The sequence below is a fragment of the Nothoprocta perdicaria genome, unplaced genomic scaffold, assembly GCF_003342845.1.
Source record: "Nothoprocta perdicaria isolate Ctin4 unplaced genomic scaffold, notPer1 scaffold_117, whole genome shotgun sequence".
Lineage (NCBI taxonomy): Eukaryota > Metazoa > Chordata > Aves > Tinamiformes > Tinamidae > Nothoprocta > Nothoprocta perdicaria.
Window position 1 is genome coordinate 1,465,203 of NW_020454283.1, and position 18,523 is coordinate 1,483,725.

At 59.3% G+C, this 18,523-nt stretch overlaps 5 protein-coding genes across 7 annotated transcripts in view; 2 read left to right on the plus strand and 3 right to left on the minus strand.

The window, feature by feature from the left end:
- EMC1 (ER membrane protein complex subunit 1) overlaps window positions 1-83 on the minus strand; it is a 10,452-nt gene extending 10,369 nt beyond the window's left edge. For both annotated transcript variants that reach the window (XM_026053639.1, XM_026053638.1), the window contains exon 1: window positions 10-83. In XM_026053639.1, coding sequence (XP_025909424.1) covers window positions 10-83 — 74 coding nt within the window. The remainder of the gene's footprint in view (window positions 1-9) is intronic.
- A 151-nt stretch (window positions 84-234) lies between these two features.
- On the plus strand, window positions 235-2,073 carry MRTO4 (MRT4 homolog, ribosome maturation factor). The gene is made up of 8 exons (XM_026053667.1): window positions 235-262; window positions 403-461; window positions 571-674; window positions 753-834; window positions 907-974; window positions 1,053-1,204; window positions 1,441-1,517; window positions 1,782-2,073. Exons 1-8 carry the CDS (start codon window positions 235-237, stop codon window positions 1,935-1,937), a joined length of 726 nt encoding a protein of 241 aa, XP_025909452.1. The 3' UTR covers window positions 1,938-2,073.
- A 948-nt stretch (window positions 2,074-3,021) lies between these two features.
- LOC112959657 (aflatoxin B1 aldehyde reductase member 2-like) lies at window positions 3,022-7,399 on the minus strand. Its single transcript, XM_026053715.1, has 7 exons — window positions 7,189-7,399; window positions 6,151-6,338; window positions 5,513-5,617; window positions 4,497-4,593; window positions 4,171-4,270; window positions 3,660-3,789; window positions 3,022-3,540 (listed from the first exon to the last, which is right to left on the minus strand). The coding sequence occupies exons 1-7, from the start codon at window positions 7,397-7,399 to the stop codon at window positions 3,379-3,381; spliced, it is 993 nt and encodes a 330-aa protein (XP_025909500.1). The 3' UTR covers window positions 3,022-3,378.
- A 97-nt stretch (window positions 7,400-7,496) lies between these two features.
- Window positions 7,497-10,807, plus strand: PQLC2 (PQ loop repeat containing 2). Its single transcript, XM_026053645.1, has 7 exons — window positions 7,497-7,638; window positions 7,896-8,025; window positions 8,167-8,254; window positions 9,162-9,316; window positions 9,597-9,689; window positions 9,836-10,021; window positions 10,216-10,807. Exons 2-7 carry the CDS (start codon window positions 7,927-7,929, stop codon window positions 10,312-10,314), a joined length of 720 nt encoding a protein of 239 aa, XP_025909430.1. The 5' UTR covers window positions 7,497-7,638; window positions 7,896-7,926; the 3' UTR covers window positions 10,315-10,807.
- Window positions 10,808-11,613: 806 nt separating this feature from the next.
- The window catches only part of CAPZB (capping actin protein of muscle Z-line subunit beta), a 37,226-nt gene continuing 30,316 nt past the window's right edge, over window positions 11,614-18,523 (minus strand). The window contains exons 7-9 of one of the 2 annotated variants that reach the window (XM_026053614.1): window positions 15,834-15,899; window positions 14,909-14,985; window positions 11,614-12,066 (exon numbers count right to left, since the gene is read on the minus strand). In XM_026053614.1, the coding sequence (XP_025909399.1) occupies window positions 11,979-12,066; window positions 14,909-14,985; window positions 15,834-15,899 (231 nt within the window). In that variant the 3' untranslated portion in view covers window positions 11,614-11,978. Of the gene's footprint in view, window positions 12,067-13,615; window positions 13,766-14,908; window positions 14,986-15,833; window positions 15,900-18,523 lie in introns of those variants that run through there. The other variant, XM_026053615.1, reaches the window with a different exon arrangement.

The following is an 18,523-nucleotide window of genomic DNA, read 5'->3' on the forward strand; positions in this document are numbered from 1 at the left end:
CGCACCCACCAGTCGAACTTGCCCACTTGGTCCTCGTAGACGGCGGCCGCGAGCGGCAGCAGCAGCAGCAGCGCGGCCGCCATGACCGCCGCAGGGGGCCTCGCGCCGGCACCGCCTCCCGCGCCGGCGCCGCCTCCCGCGCCTGCGCGGAACGCGCCCCGCGGATCAGGCGGCGGGGCGGGCGGCCCGCAGCGCTCCCAGCAGCCCGCGCGGCGCGCAGGGGTCCTCGCCGCCATGCCGAAGTCAAAGCGGGACCGCAAAGGTGAGAGCCCCCCCGTCCTGTCCTCCCCAGGAACGGGCCCCCCGGCACCGCGGGCCGCCCGCCGCGTTCCGCGCCCCCCCGCGTTCCGCCCGCCCCGGTAACGGGCCCCCCGCCCCGGTAACGCGCCCCGCCGCCCGCAGTGTCGCTCACGCGCACGCCCAAGAAGGGGCTGGAGGCCAAGCAGGCGCTCATCAGCGAGGTGAGTGCGCGGCCGGCCCCCCGCCCCGCTCCCGGCGCGGCCCGGTTGGGCCCGGTTGGGTCTGGCCCGGTTGGGCCCGCGCTGAGCCGCGCCGTGCCGTGCCGCGCAGCTGCGGCAGTGCGTGGACACCTTCCGGCACCTCTTCGTCTTCTCGGTGGACAACATGCGCAACGACAAGCTGAAGGGCGTGCGGAGCGCCTGGAGGCACAGCCGGTGAGCGGGCACGGGGGCACCGGGAGCACGGGCGCCGGCATCACGGGCGCCCCCGAGCCCGCGCTCCCCTCCCCGCAGCATCTTCTTCGGCAAGAACAAGGTGATGATGGTGGCGCTGGGACGGGAGCCGGCCAGCGAGTACCGCGAGAACCTGCACCAGGTGGGTGCGGGGGGGCGCGGGAGCGCGGGCGGGAGGCGGGAGCCGGGCCCCGCCAACGGGCGCTGCCCGCAGGTCAGCAAGCGGCTGCGCGGGGAGGTCGGGCTGCTCTTCACCGACCGCACCAAGGACGAGGTGAACGCGTGAGTACGGGCGGCCCCGCGCGCCCCGGCCCTGCCCTGCCGCCGGGCGCCGCTCAGCGCTGCCCGCCCCGCTCCCAGGTGGTTCTCGCAGTTCCGGGAGGTGGATTTCGCCCGCGCGGGGAACAGGGCGACCTACGCGGTGAGCCTGGACACGGGGCCCTTGGAGCAGTTCCCGCACTCCATGGAGCCGCAGCTGCGGCAGCTGGGGCTGCCCACGGCCCTCAAGAAAGGTGGGTGAGGCGGCCGCGGAGACGCCGTTCCCTCTGAGCAGGACGAGTCCCCGTTGGGAGCCTGTGCCGCGCGGTGCCGAAAGCCTCTGTCGCCTTCGGTGTGCGCAATGGCTTAGCTGTTCGAGGCAGAATCCAAGGGTGGTGGTTGAGGATAGTCCCGTGCTGCGGCGCCAGGCGGGCCGCGGAGGCTCTGCCGCCGCTTCCCTCGGCGTTCCCGGTATCTTTCCTTCCGGCAGGAGTGGTGACGCTGCTCTCTGACTACGAGGTGTGCAAGGAGGGGGACGTGCTGACGCCGGAGCAAGCGCGCATCCTGGTGAGCAGCCCTGCACGGGGAAAGGGACAGCTCTGCGCCGCGTTCCCCGAGCTGCCACAGGCAGAACCTGCGCACACTGCTTCTAGTAAATGGGAACAGACGGGAATTCACTGCCGAGTCCCAGCCCCAGGCCCGCAGTCAGGTTTCCTTTAGTTCTCAATTCCAGAGCTGCTGTCCTGGTGCTCCTGGGGAAGCTGCTTGTCGGAGCGTTTGAGCTCGGCTCGCCGCAGAGCGGGAATGATGGATCTGTGTCTCCTTTCCTAGAAACTCTTTGGCTACGAGATGGCGGAGTTCAAAGTGACCATCAAATTCCTGTGGAACTCTGAGACAGGAGACTTTGAGCAGCTGGAAGGAGAGCCGGAGACTGCAGGAGAGGAGGAGGAGGAGGAGGAAGAAGAGCAGAACAGCAGCGAGGACTAGCGGCAGTGCTTGTCTTTGCATACGGGACAGTTTTAACTATTTCAGACACAAAAAGGTTTTCTCTTTCTCCGCCTGCACCAGGCAGACAAGGCAACCAACTCACATTGTTTCCCATAAAAGATGATCTCTGTTTTTTATATAAAGCTGTGTTTAAAACTTAGAGTCACAGAATGCTAAAGGTTGGAAGGGACCTCAGAGGTCATCTAGTGCAACCCCCTGCACTCACAGGGTCACCCAGAGCACGGGGCACAGGGCTGCATCCAAGCGGGTTTTGAAGATCTCCAGAGAAGGAGACTCCACAACCTCTCCGGGCAGCCTGTTCCAGGGCTCGGGCACCCTCACTGTCTAGAAATGTTTCCTTAAGCTCCTGTGGAACTTTTGGTGCCTCAGCTTGTGGCCGTTTCCTCTAGTCCTGTCGCTGCCCACCACTGAAAAGAGGCCGCCCCCTCATCCTCACTGCCTCCCTTGAGGTATCTATAGACACTGCTCAGGTCCCCCCTCAGCCTCCTCCTCTCCAGGCTGAACAGGCCCAGCTCCCTCAGCCTTTGCTCACAGGGCAGATGTTCCAGGCCCCTGATCATCCTGGTAGCCCTGCGCTGGACTCTCTCCAGCAGCTCCACATCCCTCTTGTCCTGGGCAGCCCAGAACTGGACACAGGCTCCAGATGTGGCCTCCCCAGGGCTGTGTATAGGGGCACGATCACCTCCCTCGACCTGCTGGAGACGCTCTTCTTGATGCACCCCAGGATCCCGTTGGCCTTCTTGGCCACCAGGGCACACTGCTGCCTCATGGTCATCGTGTCATCCACCACGACGCCCAGGTCCCTCTCTGCGGGGCTGCTCTCCAGCAGGTCAACCCCTAATCTGTACTGGTGTCCAGGGTTATTCCTCCCCAAAGGCAGGACCCTGCACTTGAACCTCATGAGATTTCTCACCACCCAGTTGTCCAGTCTGTCCAGGTCCCTCTGGACCTTACGACTGTTGTTGCTGCTGCTTGTTATTGTTTGAGTACCGCTGGCTCCGAGCCACTACAGTCGGACTGAGCTGTGTCAACAGAAAGCACAGGCTGGGCTACAGCTCAGGGAGACAGTCTGCATTAGATTTATTCGTATACGTAATGATTTAAATTGTAAGGTACCATTAGCAACGGGAAGGGGAGCTGGAGAACCAGACCCTTGCCCCGGTTCTTCCCGCTAGCAGGGGCATCTCCAAACCCTGACGCACGCGGAGGGGAGGGCGCACGAGGTGGGACGCTTAAGGCGGCAGTGCCCAATCCTAGGGGCTCTGTTCCCATGGGAAATCGCCACCTGTTGGTTCGGAGCAGAGCAGGGTGGATGGGGAGCTCTCCAGGCGGCTTGGGAGGTGCAGGAGTGGCCGGCAGAGCTGCCCAGAGGGTCCCCGGGGGATCCCGAGGCGCCGCCTGCCCTTCCCTGCGCCGGCTCCTAGCGGAAGTAGCTGGGGCAGTCGTGCGCCGTGAGGCTCCAGGCCTTGTCGAACGCCTCCACCACAGCTGGCTGCAGAGGACCCTCCTCGCTGCCGTTCAGATTCTGCTCCAGCTGCTCCAAGTTGGACATGCCGATGATGACCGCGTCTCCAAGGGAGCCCTGCAAAGCGGTAAGCAGTTGTCTGGCGGGAGAGAAATCCTGATTCGCTTCCCGTGCCAGCACAGGCTGCTCTTGCAACATTTCCTTGGAGGCTGCTGCGCGGCAGCGTCGGCTCTTACCTGGAGTTTAGAGTGATTGTACATCCAGCGCAAAGCGGCTGACGTCAGGCTGGGGGCACTGGAGCCATAAGCAGCCTTTATAGCCCCTTCCACGAGGGCAATCGCTTCAAAATGGTGCTTTTTCCAGTATCTTCAACAAGAGAAATGAATGTTACTGACTGTGAGACCTCCAGTTTCCTCAAATGGATTGTGCGTCTATATCCCAGGCAAGGAGGGAAAGGCTCCAGGCCAGTAAAGCTGGGAGGAAGCCGAGCCCAGAAGCCCCAAAGCTCAAAGGCTGTCGCCCTGAAGCCCTTCAGGAGAAGGGAGATGCTCAGACCCCAGTTCCTTACACAAACCCCAAGCAGAGGCAGCACAAGGGCTGCCCTGCAGCACCCCGGGGAGGATGCGAGGCCGGCACCCACGATCCTTGCGGACACTGGCCAAAGCTGCTGCTTCCCAGCCAATTAATAAGTTCCGTAGTAGCCATCCCTGCTCCGTCTGGCTGCTCTTCCATTAGCTGAAGTCATACCTGTTCCTGTAGGTCTCGGCCCAGTCATTCCCAAAAAACCTTCCAGGAGGCTGGCTTGTATCTTTGTCCTCGTACTTGTACTTGCCCGTCAGCAGCCCTCCTGCAAAGGGGCAGCCACGTTATCAGTGCCGGGCTGGCTCTTTCAGAGCCCCTTTTCCATGTATTTTAGTCTCCACAGCCACCCTCAGCTCTACGGGCAGGCTCTGACTGGCCTGGAGGCCAAGGAAAGGAAGGAGCAAGGGCGACTGGAACACGTCCCTCTGGCTCCGCGGCCCTGTGAGCCCGGCCCGCGCGCAGCTCGGCGCCCTCGCGCCTTGCTCCCGTACCAGCCAGCGGGTTGTAGGCGTAGAAGCGCAAGCCGAAGTATCTCAGGCAGGGGAACAGCTCCGTCTCCACCTGGCGAGTGGTGGCGTTGTACATGCCCTGCCCAGACAGGAAGGACACAGAGAGCCTCAAATGCTGGTTCACAACAGAGGGGACTTGCACAGAACGACTTCGGGCCTCCTGGCACAAATCCCGGCTACTAAGTCATGACTTATGTTCCCTTCTGGGATGGGGCTGGGTCCAGCGTGGCAGCAGCACCAAGGCTGGGCTGGTCACATCAGCAACAGCGCTGTCAAAGCCGAGAGGAGGGCACTTTCTGTGCTTCGTTCTGCTCTTCCTCTCACCTTAAATTCTGCTCAGAATTAAAACCTGGTCTTCTAGGACCTCACGGCCAAATAAAGAGTCTGGGAAAATGCAAATCTGCTTAACCTTTTCATGAGTTCCTGAAAGAGCAATAGATCCATAGCAGCCAAATGTCAGAAATGCAAAGTGTGGATACCTGCAGACCAACTCCCACTGAACCGTGCGTATGTTCCAGTGCATGAATCACATCATCACTGCCGCACCAAATCCTTGCCTAACAATTTTCCATCTTATCCAAACGGGATCAGAACAGAGAGGCTTCAGGTCATAGCACGTTATAAATCTGCTTAGCGACAGATTCTCCAAGTTTTTGCCTTATTGAGCAACCATTTAAAGTTCCACATCCAGGCAGTTACTGATACAGACCAAACACGTACTCGGCTTTATCTGCGAAATGACCTCCCTCCTTTCTAAACACGTGTCCTGAGAGCTCTTCCCAGACTAACAGAGCTTGCTGCTCCGTGTTCAAACCTGCTGCATTGGGGTCTGCTCCGAGCTTAGGGGTCCCAGACCCTCCCTTCAGGGTGACTGTCCAGATGCTACTGTAACAACACACACCACCTGCCGTCGGTGGCTTTGATCTGCAACAGTCTTTGGGTCGCCTTGGCAGCCTCCATGAAAGGTCACCCGGACCGTGCAAGCCCACGTCCCTCACCTGGTACACGGTTGGGATCACCCAGTTGTTGTGTTTGCAGATGGTACAGATTTCTGCCACCTCCCACGCCGCATAGTTGGATAGACCGAGCTCTTTAAACTTTCCCTGTAAAGGAACGAAAAGGTATTTAAATCCATTCCTAATGAGCATGTACATACACTGTGCAAATGTTAATTCACACCTTATAATTTAAGTGGGATTTGGTCTAAAAAGACACTGATGAGTCTAGTGATCATCTAGTCCAGTCCCCTGCTCCTATAGGGACCCCAGGGTGCCCAGTCACATCCAGGCGTCTCTGGCAGGTCTCTAGGGATGAAGACTCCCCAGCCTCCCTGGGCAGCCCGTTCCGGAAGAAAACAGCCATTGCCAACACTGCTTTACCCGAGTGACTTTATACAGCAGAAAGCAAAGTTCAAACATTCCAACACTCGCAGGAGCCCTCGAGAACAAAGTGCAGCACATGAGCAAACAAGAGCTGTTGTTTTGCACTTCCAGAGTCAGCTGTATTCCCTTTTCTGTTCCTTTGTGGATCTTCTTTTCTTCTTTTTTGTGACCCCTGGCCTAACAGGCAGCCGTGGCTTAAAAAGAGGCTAGGACAGGATAAGAGGCGGCCCGAGCTCCGTCTCCCCCGCTCTTACCTCCTTGTGCAGCTCATTGCAGGCCCGCAGCGTCTCCTCCACAGGGGTGCCGTGGTCCGGCGCATGGAGGTAGAAGAGCTCCACGCTCTTCCTCCCCAGCCGCTCCAGGGACGACTCCAGCTGCGAGCGGAGGCTCTCGGGCTTCAGCGTGTTCCCACCCCAGGGGTTGGCCTTGGTGGCGATCTCCACTGGGGAGAAAGGGAGAGGCGGCGGGATGGGCAGGGAGGAAAGCGCCCGCGGGCCTGGCCAGGGGCAGCCCTCACGTGGGAGCCCATTCCCTGGGGGATCAGGGACAACCGCTCCCAGTGACGATTGAACCCCCTTCCCTGGGGGACCAGGGCTGCCCATGACGCAACCTGCCCTGGGCATTGGAGGTGACCGTTATGTGGCGACCGTTGAACCCCCCCTTCCCTCAGGGACAACCGCTCCTGGCAACCATTGAACCCCCTTCCTTCAGGGGCGACCGTTTCCCCAAGGACCAGCTGCGACCGCTAAACCCCTTCCCTCATGGACAGGAGCGGCCGTTACGCCCCTTCCCTCAGAGATGGGTGCAACCGTTGCACCCCTTCCCTCATGGATTGGGTGATGGTTACGCCCCTTCCCTCATACACTGGGGTGACCGTTACGCCCCTCCCCGCATGGACCGGGGTGACCGTTACACCCCTTCCCTCATGGACTGGGGTAACGGTTAGCCCCTTCCCTCAGGGACCGGAGCAGCCGTTACACCCCTTCCCTCATGGACGGGAGCGACCGTTACACCCTTCCCTCATGGACGGGAGCGACCGTTGCACCCCTTCCCTTATGGACTGGGGTGATGGTTACGCCCCTTCCCTCATGGATTGGGGGACGGTTACGCCCCTTCCCTCATGGATTGGGGGACGGTTACGCCCCTTCCCTCACGCACCGGGGTGACCGTTACGCCCGTTCCCTCACGCACCGCGGTGACCGTTACGCCCCTCCCAGCACGGACCGGGGTGACGGTTACGCGACGGCGGCTCCGCGCGCCCCGCTGCCCCGCGGCGCGGGGCCCTCCCGTACCCGGGGCGCCGCCGCCGGCCAGCAGCGAGCCCAGGATGCGCTCGGAGCCGCCGTCCGCGTACATGGCGGCCGTGTCGAGCAGGCGGTGGCCGCGCGCCACGTAGGCGCGCAGCAGCGCGGCGCTCAGCTCGGGCCCCGCGCGCCGCCCCATCTCCATGGCGCCCAGCACCGTGGCCGGCCGCGCGCGCCCCGCCGCCGCCGCCATGGCCATGGCCGCCCCGGAACAGGCGGGGCCGCGGGGCGGGGACGCCGGGCCGGGCAGCGGCCGCCTCGTCCGGCCGCGCGCTCCCCGCGGGCCATGGCCTCGGCCGGCGGCAACAGCTCCGCCTGCCCCGACGGCGCGGCCTGGGTGCGCGACGTGTTCAACGAGTGCGCGCGCGACGGGCGCGACGTGGCCAGCGTGCTGCTGGGCCTGCTCTCCATCGGCTGCTTCGCCGCCGCCTCCCTGCCGTGAGTGCCGGGCCCCGCGAGCGGAGGCCGCGCCGCCCTGCGGGACGGGCTGCTTTCCCCCGGGCTCGCGGTGCCGCCCGGGCGGCCGGGCCGCTGCTGTCCGGCTGTGCTCGTGCCCGCCCGCTGTGTTCCTATAGCGAGAGGCACTTGCTGAAGGGGAGATGGCGACTGCGGGCTGCTCCGCTCCGCTGGGGTGCTTTGGGTACAGCCGGACTGCTCCTGCCGCGAACGGTCTGCGCGTCAATCCCTCTCTGCAGGCAGTTCTACCAAGCCTGCAAGACTGGCATCATGGACCAGGCGCTCTCCATCTACTTCCTGCTGGGATGGCTGGGCGGAGACCTCCTCAACCTCATCGGCTCCTTCCTTGCGAACCAGCTGCCTCTGCAGGTACCCGCGGACCCCGCGGGAGTGCTGGGGGACGCGTCCCGAGGAGAGGACAACGCGGCGGCCGCTCCTTCGCCCCTTCCCCCGGAGCTCCCTGTGGGGAGGGAGCCCCTCTCGCGCGGTGACCGCGCTCTCCTCCCACAGATTTACACCGCCATTTACTACGTGCTGGCAGACCTGGTCATGCTGTTCCTGTACAGCTACTACAAAGCCAAGAACCGAAGGGGAGCATGTGAGTTACGGTCGCGAGCGCAGCGGGCAGTGCTCTCCCTTGCCACCGTCTTTAAAGACAGCTTGTCTGGGCTCTGAGACCAGGAGGGTGATTCCCCAGGGACGCCCCCGCTCCGGGCAGGGACACCTTACAGATGTGCCAGTGCAGCCTTAGGTGCCTCTGCTTGCTGGCTCTTGCCTTCCCCTGAGCACCCATGAGAGCAGCGCCGTTTAAAACAAGCTGCAGCTCCTGAATAGCTCCTGGCTCACGAAGAGGCCGTGTGGCGTCTGCGCTGAAGCTCCCGTGCTGGGTTGCACGAGCACAAAAGGCAGCGCCTTGAGCATCTCCCTGATGGAACTGCAGGAACTTGCTTGGGATTATTCACACAATCTAATGCAAACAGAGCCCTTCTCGCTCCTGTTGCGCTGGGGGGAGGCTGTGGGGCTGAAGCCAGACTGGGTTGAACTAGTGAGAGGAACTGTGGAGCATTAACCTACCGAAGTGCCTGTGAACCCAGTCGGACAGCGTCCTACTGCACTAGGAGAGAAAAGAAAAACGGCCCTGCCAGGCAAGTCCTGCAGTCAGAGCTCGGCAGGGGCTTGAACTTGCCCTGCTGTGGTTTGAGGCAGTGAAAAGCATCAAGATGGCTGGGAAGGTTGTGGGTTTCTTTTTTCCTTTTCAAAGAACCCTCAAACCAAAGAAACTTTACTATTTTGGTCAGCTCAGATAGGAAGAGTTTCCTTCCAGATAAGCTGCAAATAGCCCTTATCGCTGTGAGATAAAAGGCCCAGGCAAGTTATTGCTCCAGTTTGGAGCCACAGACAAAGCTCTCGCTGAGCAGTGCTCCTCTCCGGGCAGAGGCAGAGCCAGCTGCCCCTCCAGGCTGCCAGGTGAGCCCTCCCTAACGAGCCCTGCTTGTGCCCTGCAGTGGGAGCTCCCATCAACGCGGCCTGCGTCTTTGTCCTGCTGGGAATGGCGTCGGCGGCGTCGCTGCTGGGCGGAGAGGCTGGCACGGCGCCGGGGCCGGCGGCGTTCCGGGGCAGGGCGCTCCTGGCCGCCGGCACGCCGGAGCCCGGCGACACGGTGAGATGCTCCCCGAGTCTGCGGAGAGCACAGACACCCCGATCACAGGGCTAAAAACGTTAAATGACAGTAACTGACGGCACGGAGTCGTACCTGCTGCCCAGTGGCCTTGTCAGTGCCGCTGTAATCCCAGCCGGTGCGGGAGAGGAACCGGCAAGGAACAGCGGGAGGAGCGAGAGACCTGGTTTGGGTCACGCTGTTGTTGCTCTGTGGGTTGGTGGCTCTGGTGAGTCCATCCTGGAAGAAACACACACTAGTCATGGCCTGTCCTGCCTTGCAGCCATTCTCCAGGAGTGAAATCATCGGCTTCATCATTGGCTCCGTCTCCTCCGTGCTCTACTTGTGCTCCCGACTCCCCCAGATCTACACTAACGTAGGAGCCGCAGCGCGTGCGGGCGGGGAGGGTGGCGGCCCGGCCTTTTCCCCTTGTGATGATAAGGATGCACAGAGAGGTGTTTCCTTGGGATACTGATCTCTCTCTGTTCCCTTTGGAATGCAGTCATGCTTTTCTTTCCGCAGTACAAGAGGAAGTCGACGGTGGGGGTCTCCTACTGGCTCTTTGCCCTGGTGATGCTGGGCAACGCGCTGTACGGCGCGAGCGTCCTGCTCAAGAACCCCGAACCCGGGCAGAGCCCGGCCGACTACGTCCTGCGCCACCTGCCCTGGCTCGTCGGCAGCCTGGGCGTCCTCTCGCTCGACGTCATTGTATCCTTCCTCCCTCACGTGCTGCTGACTCGGCTGCCGTGTCGCAAGCCCCGAGGGCCTCGTGAGGATTTGCAAGAGGCTCTGGGCTCTTCGCACAGCAAAGCCTCTGGCGCCAGCACTTGATGGGGTGGTGAGGCCCGGGGTGTCGTGTGGGCTGTTGCACTTCTCTGTGTGGAGCCTTAACCGCTTCCCAGATTTCCTGCCAGTTCCTCGCTTACCGGACGGGAAAGGCTGGCGCTCCGGAAGAGAGAGACGCCCTCCTTGGGGAGCAGGATGAGCCCTCGGACAGCTGACCCCAAAGGTGACCGTAAAGCCAGGCGGGCTGGACCCCCATCCTGCCATCATCCTTGGCCGGCCCTCGGGAGAGGCAGGGAGCGACGTGTTGCGCCGCCGGGCGCCCTGCCCGGGAACCCTCGTGCCTTGTCAATGCCAACGATGCTCCTGGGAGCCGCAGGGAAGGAGACACCTCAGCTGGTTACTCTTCGCTGCTCTGGAGCCCCACAGCTGGGCTTGGGCATCCTGCTGTCCAGGCTGCATCTCGAGCTTCCCTGTTCCTGGCAAAAGCGAAGAGAACTCGGGGAGCTGCGGGAAGGGAGAAGCGAAGAGCAGCAGGTCACCGCTGCGCTCCCTCCTGCCCTTCCCTCACTGCTGCTCTCATCTCCACGGCTGAGCCCCTGCAAGAGCCAGCGGCGAGGGCAGCGGGCGAGGGGAGCAGCCCAAAGGTCTGAATCCACACAGATGTATCCCAGGTGCCGTGGCTTGCACTTTATAAAAACAACTCTTTGCCCTTGTACCTCTATGGCACTTTTTGGGGGGTGGGGTTTATGTAGCTGCTGCTGCTCCCTCTGTCTCCCCTGTTTCTAACTGGGCCACACGCTAGGGCTGCACCTCCTCGGCTGAGGGTTAGAGAGGAGAGAAACCCTCTTCCTCACCCCCTTTTAGGCCCACTTTTATCAGCTGCTACCTCTCCTGCTGCCCCCCCCTGCAGCTGCTTGCTTTGTCCAGCTGCAGGAGTCCACACACACCTATCTGGCACCCAAAGTGGTTGTCCTGGGAGGGAACGGAGCACCCCAGCACCCCGACCTGCTCCCGCAGGGCTGCTCGGCTGCTTCGCGTGCTCCTTTCTTGGGATGCTCATGGCACAAACCCCAACAACACAAACCCAGGAAAGAGACACAGGCCGGACACCAAACGCACACACGGCTCCAGGGAGTGTTTTTTTTTAATTTTATTTTGTTCTTTTTGTATTTTTTTTCTTTTTTTTTCCTTTAGTATGGAGGCTCAAGTATCAGATGTAGATTCCATTTAAGCTTTACAAAAAAAAAGTTGAAACGAAAACCCCTTTAGCATTCCATAAAAATCGACAGAAAAGCGCCTTGGAACCAGGCTATGGAAGAGCAGAGGGTTCAGCAGGTCTCCCATCCGCCGTGTCCATGCGGCAGGACAGGACACCGCTGAGGAGACGCCCTCTCTTCCTCCCTCCCTCCCACCGCCAGCCCCCGTGCCCAGCCCCCAAACATACGTGGAATAGATTTAAATTTTTTTCCAGTTCTTCCTCTTTCACACACCACAGTATTTAATAAATTTTTTTGTTTTACATTTTTTACACCAATGTAACAAAAGGCGGGAGGGGTGGGGAGGAAAAAAAAAGACAAACAATGATACGTGTTTATGCGTATAAATGCAAGGAGGGGCCAAGAGGGGCAAGGGGAGAAAAAAGAAAATCCATGGACTTCTACAGAAACAGAGCCTAAGGTCTCGCTGGGAAACGTGGTGCAAAGTAGGCCTCAGAGACTGACTAAGTTTGTAGAGCTTTATTCATGGGGAGGATGGCGTTGCGTGGACAGCGCTGGGTGCGAGTCGTGACGTGACGTAACAGAAAAGGGGGGGACCAGGAGTTGTTCTACGAAAGGAATCTAATGAGTGCATGGCCTGTCTCGTGAGCACGGAGAGCGTTTTAACTTTGCTGCTTTCTCTTCAAAGCCTCCACCAGGTCATTTTTAAGAGCTTCTTGTTTTGATTTGTCTGCAAAAGTCTGCACAGACCTGCGGAGAGAGAGGAAGCACAAATGAGAGGGGCAGCGGAGGTGCCCGCAGCAGCCCCTGGGCCCGGCCTGCCTGCGCGGAGCGGCGCCCACGGAGCAGAGCTCCCTGGAGCCAGGAGGGCGCGGGAGGCCGTCCCGCGCGGCGCCACGCCGACACCCACAGCTCCAGGGGCAGCTGAAAGGGAAAATGCAGCTGCGCCCCCGGCAAAGGGTGCGAGTGCTCCCGTCTGAAGGCGCTCGCAGCCCAGCCGGCCCGGGCAGACGGCTGCACTTTGGTTCCTCCAGCCATAGTCCCCTGCACCGTCACCTTCTCCAGCAACATTCGCCTCTCGGTGCCCACAGCGACTGGCAAACCAAAAGAGGTGAAGGACAGAGAGCCTGTTCTTCAAGACTGCTGAAATGAGCAGCAAGATGATTGCAGGGTGCTGCTTCTCCCAAAAGTTGGTGGCGGGGAAAAAAATCCATCTTGAAGGATTCATCGTGGCTCGCTGTTCTCGAGGATGGCTGTGAAGGAACCTGCGCTTTCAGCAGGGAATTATGAAACTCTCACTAAAAGCCACCACGTTCACAAACACGATCACCACCACACTAACACTCCCTGACTTTTCCAAGGCCGCTGCAGCAACGCACAGATCCCCTTCCGTGGGGTTTCTTCCCACGGAAACCGCAGCTCGTGCTGTCTGCTGCAGTCAAAGCTACCTCATTCTGCGCGGCCGCTGGCTCCTGTCAACAAGGCCGCTCTTTGTGCCTGTTGTTTTCCTAACGTTTTCATAACAGTCTTTCCATTCCCTTGTCTCCAGAGAGTTCCACCACTTCAATAAAAACATATACATTTTTTGCCGGTGTTTCTCACAGGCTGACCAATGGTTCTTGGCCACCATCAACGAATGCCGCGTTTTGGGCAACAAACAACTGCCCTCGGGCAGCCCGAGGCGTCGGAGACACCATCTGTGCCTCGTTACAAAGGGGCACGGAGGCTGCACTGGGCATGCCAGGCTCAGCCCCACCGGGAGCGCTGGCATTCCGGGCTCCGCCCTGCCGGGAGCGCCGGCATTCTGGGCTCCCGGAGGCGGCATGGGGCAAAGCCCTTCCCCAGGCGCACAGAGCACTGCGAACGGGGCCGACCCCCGCCCGCAGCAGCTGACACTCCGCACAGCCAATGCGGAGCACATGGGAAGAACCCGGCCCCTGCGGAGCCCCGAAAGCACTGCTGCCAGCGCGGGGTTTTCACAGCTGCGAGGACAGCCGTTTATTCCCAAGATTTCTCGTGTTTGCACCAGGAAGACTGAGATTGCAGGGAATTTGCTCATTAAGGCGACAGGTCACAGATATAAATACCAGCGGCACATGAGGGTCGGAGCATGGGGGGGTTGGATTACGGGGCAGGGGGGGAAAGAGGAGCGCTTGGAAGGGAGCCACAGCGCCCAGGTGGCCAGACAAGTATTAACCGTCGGGTGGAACGGGGAGCCCAGGCTGCCTGTGGGGCTGCAGCAGTTAGGGGGTTAGTTCTGGCCTCGGTTATCATGCAGAGGTCTCGGCGGGGTGAGTCCTGGTTTAGTCCTCGTCACACCTCACAGGCAGGGGTACCTGGATCGGTTTAGTTATCAGGCTGGATGTAGATCTGGCGCTGGGTCAACACTTGAGAAAGCTCCCTCTGCAACTGCTTATACTTTTGGTTGTCGGGGATAGCATCAATAGATCTACGGCGAGCAGTTCAGAAAGGAGGGAAGTAAACAAGGAAAAGAACAGTCAGGAGAACTCAGCAACACGGAGGCCGGGAAGCCCCGGGAGCGCAGGCAGGAGCAGCGAGCATCAGGACACAACAGCGAGAGGAAGCGGGACCGGCGTGGAGGCCGAGGCGGAGCGGAGGCTGCGCGCGGCCGCGCTCAGCGGGGCGGCCCCAGCGACGCGGCCCCGAGCACGACCAGTGACTGAAGCTGCAGCCAGGCTCAGGGGGAAGGAAAAGGCTGCACCACACAGCTCCCTTGAACGTTAGTGAAGGTTCCCTGGCTGAAGCCCTGCGCAGCACCAAGGAAAACACAGGGCTGTCCGGAAAGCAGGGGTGGGCAGGAGGAGCAGCTGCTTTCCTGGGCACTGCCAACCGCTTCTGCCCGTGCTGCTAAGAAGACATCAGGAACTATCATTTGAAGGAGAGCTTACAGATTTCTTCCCTTTCCTTCTAACATATTTCAGTACAAGGAGAGTGGCAGCAGAGGTACTTGCACCGTCTCCTCTGCACCACCCCACTGTGTAGGGGGGGGTCTATTTGCAATGCCCAAGAGGAGGGGATTTGGCATCACTGTTCCCCCCTGCCTCTAGGAGCCTGCGAACGACCAGCTTGGGAATTCTACACAAAATTCCTGCCTGGGGGTTGTACCGGGAGGTTCCTTCGGAAAAGCACAGAGGACTCGCTCACTTATCTTTCTAGTGCATCATGTTTCAGCCAGAGGTGTTGAGAGAAAGAGAGGATTAAAAATAATGTCAAATCTTGCAAGCTGCTAATGTCAAGTCTTAGTCTGGGACCAGCTCGCTGTTTTTTAAGGATTCTAGAAAGGAGATTCGGAATTTAAGAACTACTTTCAGGCATGTAGAAAAATAAAATACACAATTAAGAATAACCCCAAAGAACAAGCGCTGCTAAGTGCTCTTTGCTTCCTGTTGAGGGAACAGGGGATTAAAACACCACTTCAAGCTCCTGTAGTTAGAAGGCAGAAAAGCAACGCTCCCCGAACACCACACCACAACCAGCACTTCCCAAACCACAGGGACTGCAGGGATTCTGTGCTGGAAAGGGGAGCTGCAGGGCAGCAGCGGCTCCGCCTGCAAGCCGGCGAGCCCCTTACCTCAGCCCGTTAACGATGTCCTTCGTTTTGCCAAAATAGATCTCATTCAGCGTACTCCTGATTTTGTTTTCCATGTCCTGTAAGAGAACAAGACACCGACCCTCAGTGACTGCAGTGTTTTCTTCAGCACCTCTGCAGACTCTGCACCGCTCCCCGGCTGCCGCTGCAGCTCCGTGTGACCCAGCCCCTTCCCACCACGGGCAGACACAGAGATCCCTGTCCCCTCTCTAACCTAGGCACGGGTTCAGCTCCGCGGCTGCCGGAGCAATCCCTGCTCATAGGATTCGGCGCCACGAGAGGGCACTTTCCGCCCAGCTATCCTGTTTCTTGGCATCCCGCTGCAAAAGGAAACTGCAGCTCCCCCCGCCTTGCTCTGGCGCTGGATGGAGCTGGAGCTGCAAGTCGCTCACTGAGAACCGACAGCTCAGGAGTTTTGTGCTTGGGGGTTTCTGGCATTTTTTGAGCTATTGACTAATTCACTAGCCCTGAGTGGCAACAGGCCTGGGAAATACCTTGCAAACAAGCAGCATCATCTTCTTTCTGCAGTTGTTTTCACTCAAGCTAAACACTTAGAAAAAGGACCTAAAGAGAAATACCTGCCTGCTTTCAAGGCCTCAGTTTCTTTAACATATACATTATTATCTATTTTATTAGGAATTTTCTCCTCTCTTCCCAATGCAGCTACGAAGGTGAGGGAAATTCATTATCAACCAATTGTATTACGAGGAGGTTACTACCGTGAGGAGTAGGAAAGTGCGAAGCAGCGCAGGGAGAGCATGTTTGGTGTCTACAAACCATTCAGGGCACCCTAGGGAGGTTGCTAAGGCACCCACACTGTGCAGAAGGGGTAAATAACTTTGCAAAGACAAAAGCATGGAGCCAAATTCCTGGGCGTGGGAGCAAGCCCGGGCAGGAGAGCACCCACCTCCACCAGGCGGCCGATGTTGGCTATGTGCGGGGAGGAGTCGCTCACCGTCTCGTCCTTCTCCATCTAGGACAGAAACACACGGAGACACTCAGTCACGTGAGGCCCTTTCCATGAGCCGCCAGGAAACAGGGGGCATGTGGAGGGAAACAGCAGCTCCGAGCTGCATCTCGTGAAGCATACAGTGATAGCATATAGCGTCATGAAGCATATACTGATAGCATATAGCATTATGAAGCATATAGTGCTACCATGCTCCTAGCTCTGCTGCAACAGGAGACGGGCACCAAACCAACCGGGATTTAAAAACCCGAGATCAAAAGCGGGCGCTGGAAGAACCGAATGCCAAGTGCTCTGGATTTCATCTGCCTTTGCTCACACGATGCTCACGCAGGGGCCATGCTGCCCGTCCACGACCCAGCAGTGTTTTCTCTAGCAGCAGAAGCCATCTCCCCCATTCCTCGGGAGGAAAATTCCTCTGACTAAATGCAGACAAGCTGTTGAACACCGAGCAACAGCCCCAGGAAACTCAACGGCTGCAAGATGTGCTGAGACGGCACGAAAACAAGGCCGGGAGAAAAATGCAGTGGGAAGAGCAGCCTTCAAAGGACTTGACTAATCCCACTGAATTCTCTCATCCATCTGTTCATATCCCTCCCTCAGGGTAGAGTTTAACAGTCTGGGCCAGCTACAGGTTTCTCCTAATAAGCCAAGTATCTCACAGGCTTGGGGAAGCATGTAATTTAGCCGGAAGCCTGAAGGCAAGAGAGAACCTAGGAGTGGGGGAGAAAAAGCACAAGAAGGGGTAAGTTCCCGTTTCGGTCGCAGTCGGACTGTTTACACGGAACGGAGCCTGGAGACGGGATCCAACCCCCCAGAGGCAGGATATAAAGTCAAGCTCTGCAGACGCGTCCACGTTGCAGCCGGTTTGGGAAGTGCAAATGGACCGGCCGTGGGTGTCAGGGAGGCAGCGGCGTCCACGGCGCACGCATCAGGCGCAGGACTCGGGAGCGGAACCCGAAACGGGGCTGTTTCCATAAACGGGGTTGTTTTTGCAAAACGCACGTTCCTACGTCGTCATAAAAGCAGCTGCCAGGAGGTTCTGCATGTGCTGGGGGAGGCGAGATGTTACGAGAGGCTGTTTTAATGGAATCAGCAGCCAGATGAACAGTGTCCTTGCGAACACGTGCAGGGGTTCCCTCCGTGGGCTGTTCCTGCATGGAGTGAGCAGGGAGCCTGGAGCTGCTTAAGCAAAGGGGCTACTTGCTCGGGGGGGATGTTCCAGCCTGAGAGTTCATGTTAACAACCAGTTCTTCTTTCCACTGCCACTCCCCATCAGCCACTGGGACGGGCCAAGAAATCCCAGTGCTCCAAAAGGATCCGCGCGGCTCCGGCCTTGGCTGCTGTCTGTGAGGAACGCGGCCGCCGCGCAGCTTCCCGGCCTCCCGTCCCCACCGTGTGCGGCAAGTCGGACTGAGGGAACCCGCTCTCCTGCTGCCCCGAGCTCCTGATGGCTCCATTGCTTTGGCCGTTTGCTGCACATCCGGGCCTTCTGCAAACACTGTTTGGAAGAAGAGTTAACACGAAACGAGGAACGCCGGCTGAACGCGTCAGTTCGTCATGAAAATGGCCAAAAACACCGGAATGATGAGAAGGAAACTCATCCGCCCCGTGACTCCGAGGAACCAGTCAGGACACGCACAGCTGCTCCGGGCACAGAGCGATGCAGAAATCCCTATAACGAAGCACAAACAGCCAGAGGCTCCGAGGACACAGCCAGACTGGGGCCTCCAGGTGGAAAATATGCGGAATTGTTTGGATATCGGCGAGGGAAACTTGGGCGTCTCCGCGCCGCGTGTTCCAGACTCTAAGGGCACAAAGGCAGGCGAGAGCCTGGCCGCTCCGCACGGATGCACTCCGGCCTCCCAGCCTGCCCATTTCCATCAGCGTATCCATGGTCCCGCTCATCCTTCACCGAGCACCGATTCCAACCCACGAGCGTATCCGGCGCCTGCTCCAGGCCTCCCCTCTGCCGCTTCCTGCCAGCTCCTCTCTCTGCTTCTCTCTTTGTCACAAACCAACTATTACATAACCAAACCGCTGGAAAAACACCCGTTTTTGCATAGAGCAGAATTGATTTCCCGGACAATTGGTTCCTCTCTGCTCCCATCTACACTCCAAAATACTCCTCACTCAGTATCCACTCACATAAGGGAAGCTTAAGGACGGTGTCTGCTCTCCGGGTTGGAATCTCCCCGCTGGAAACGCGCTCTGCACCTGCACATGCTTGCAGTGACCGGCAAGTCACCGGGCTAGCTCTGTACATGGAAGTGCCACTCGATGCCAACCCAGGGCTCGCCCACGGCAGAGCACAGGCCCCGGAGATCTACCTATCGTGACAAATACCAGGGAGTCTCTGCGGTGCTTTACGGGGCTGCCCTGCATCCTGGCGCACACCTAAGCGCAGCAAAGCCTGGTGTGCAGCACTGCAGCCTCCCTGGCCCAAGTGCAACACACGTCTGCAGCGCTTTGACCCAAAGCCCAGGCTCTGCTTCCCCGCAAAGTCGCACCCTCCTTCCTCTGGAAAATAGCTCCCTGCCTTGGAAGCAGACCTCTGCCCTAATGCATCACATCTGAAGTAAATGATCTGCTGTGAATACGACGACAGAAGCATGAACCTGCCCAGCGCA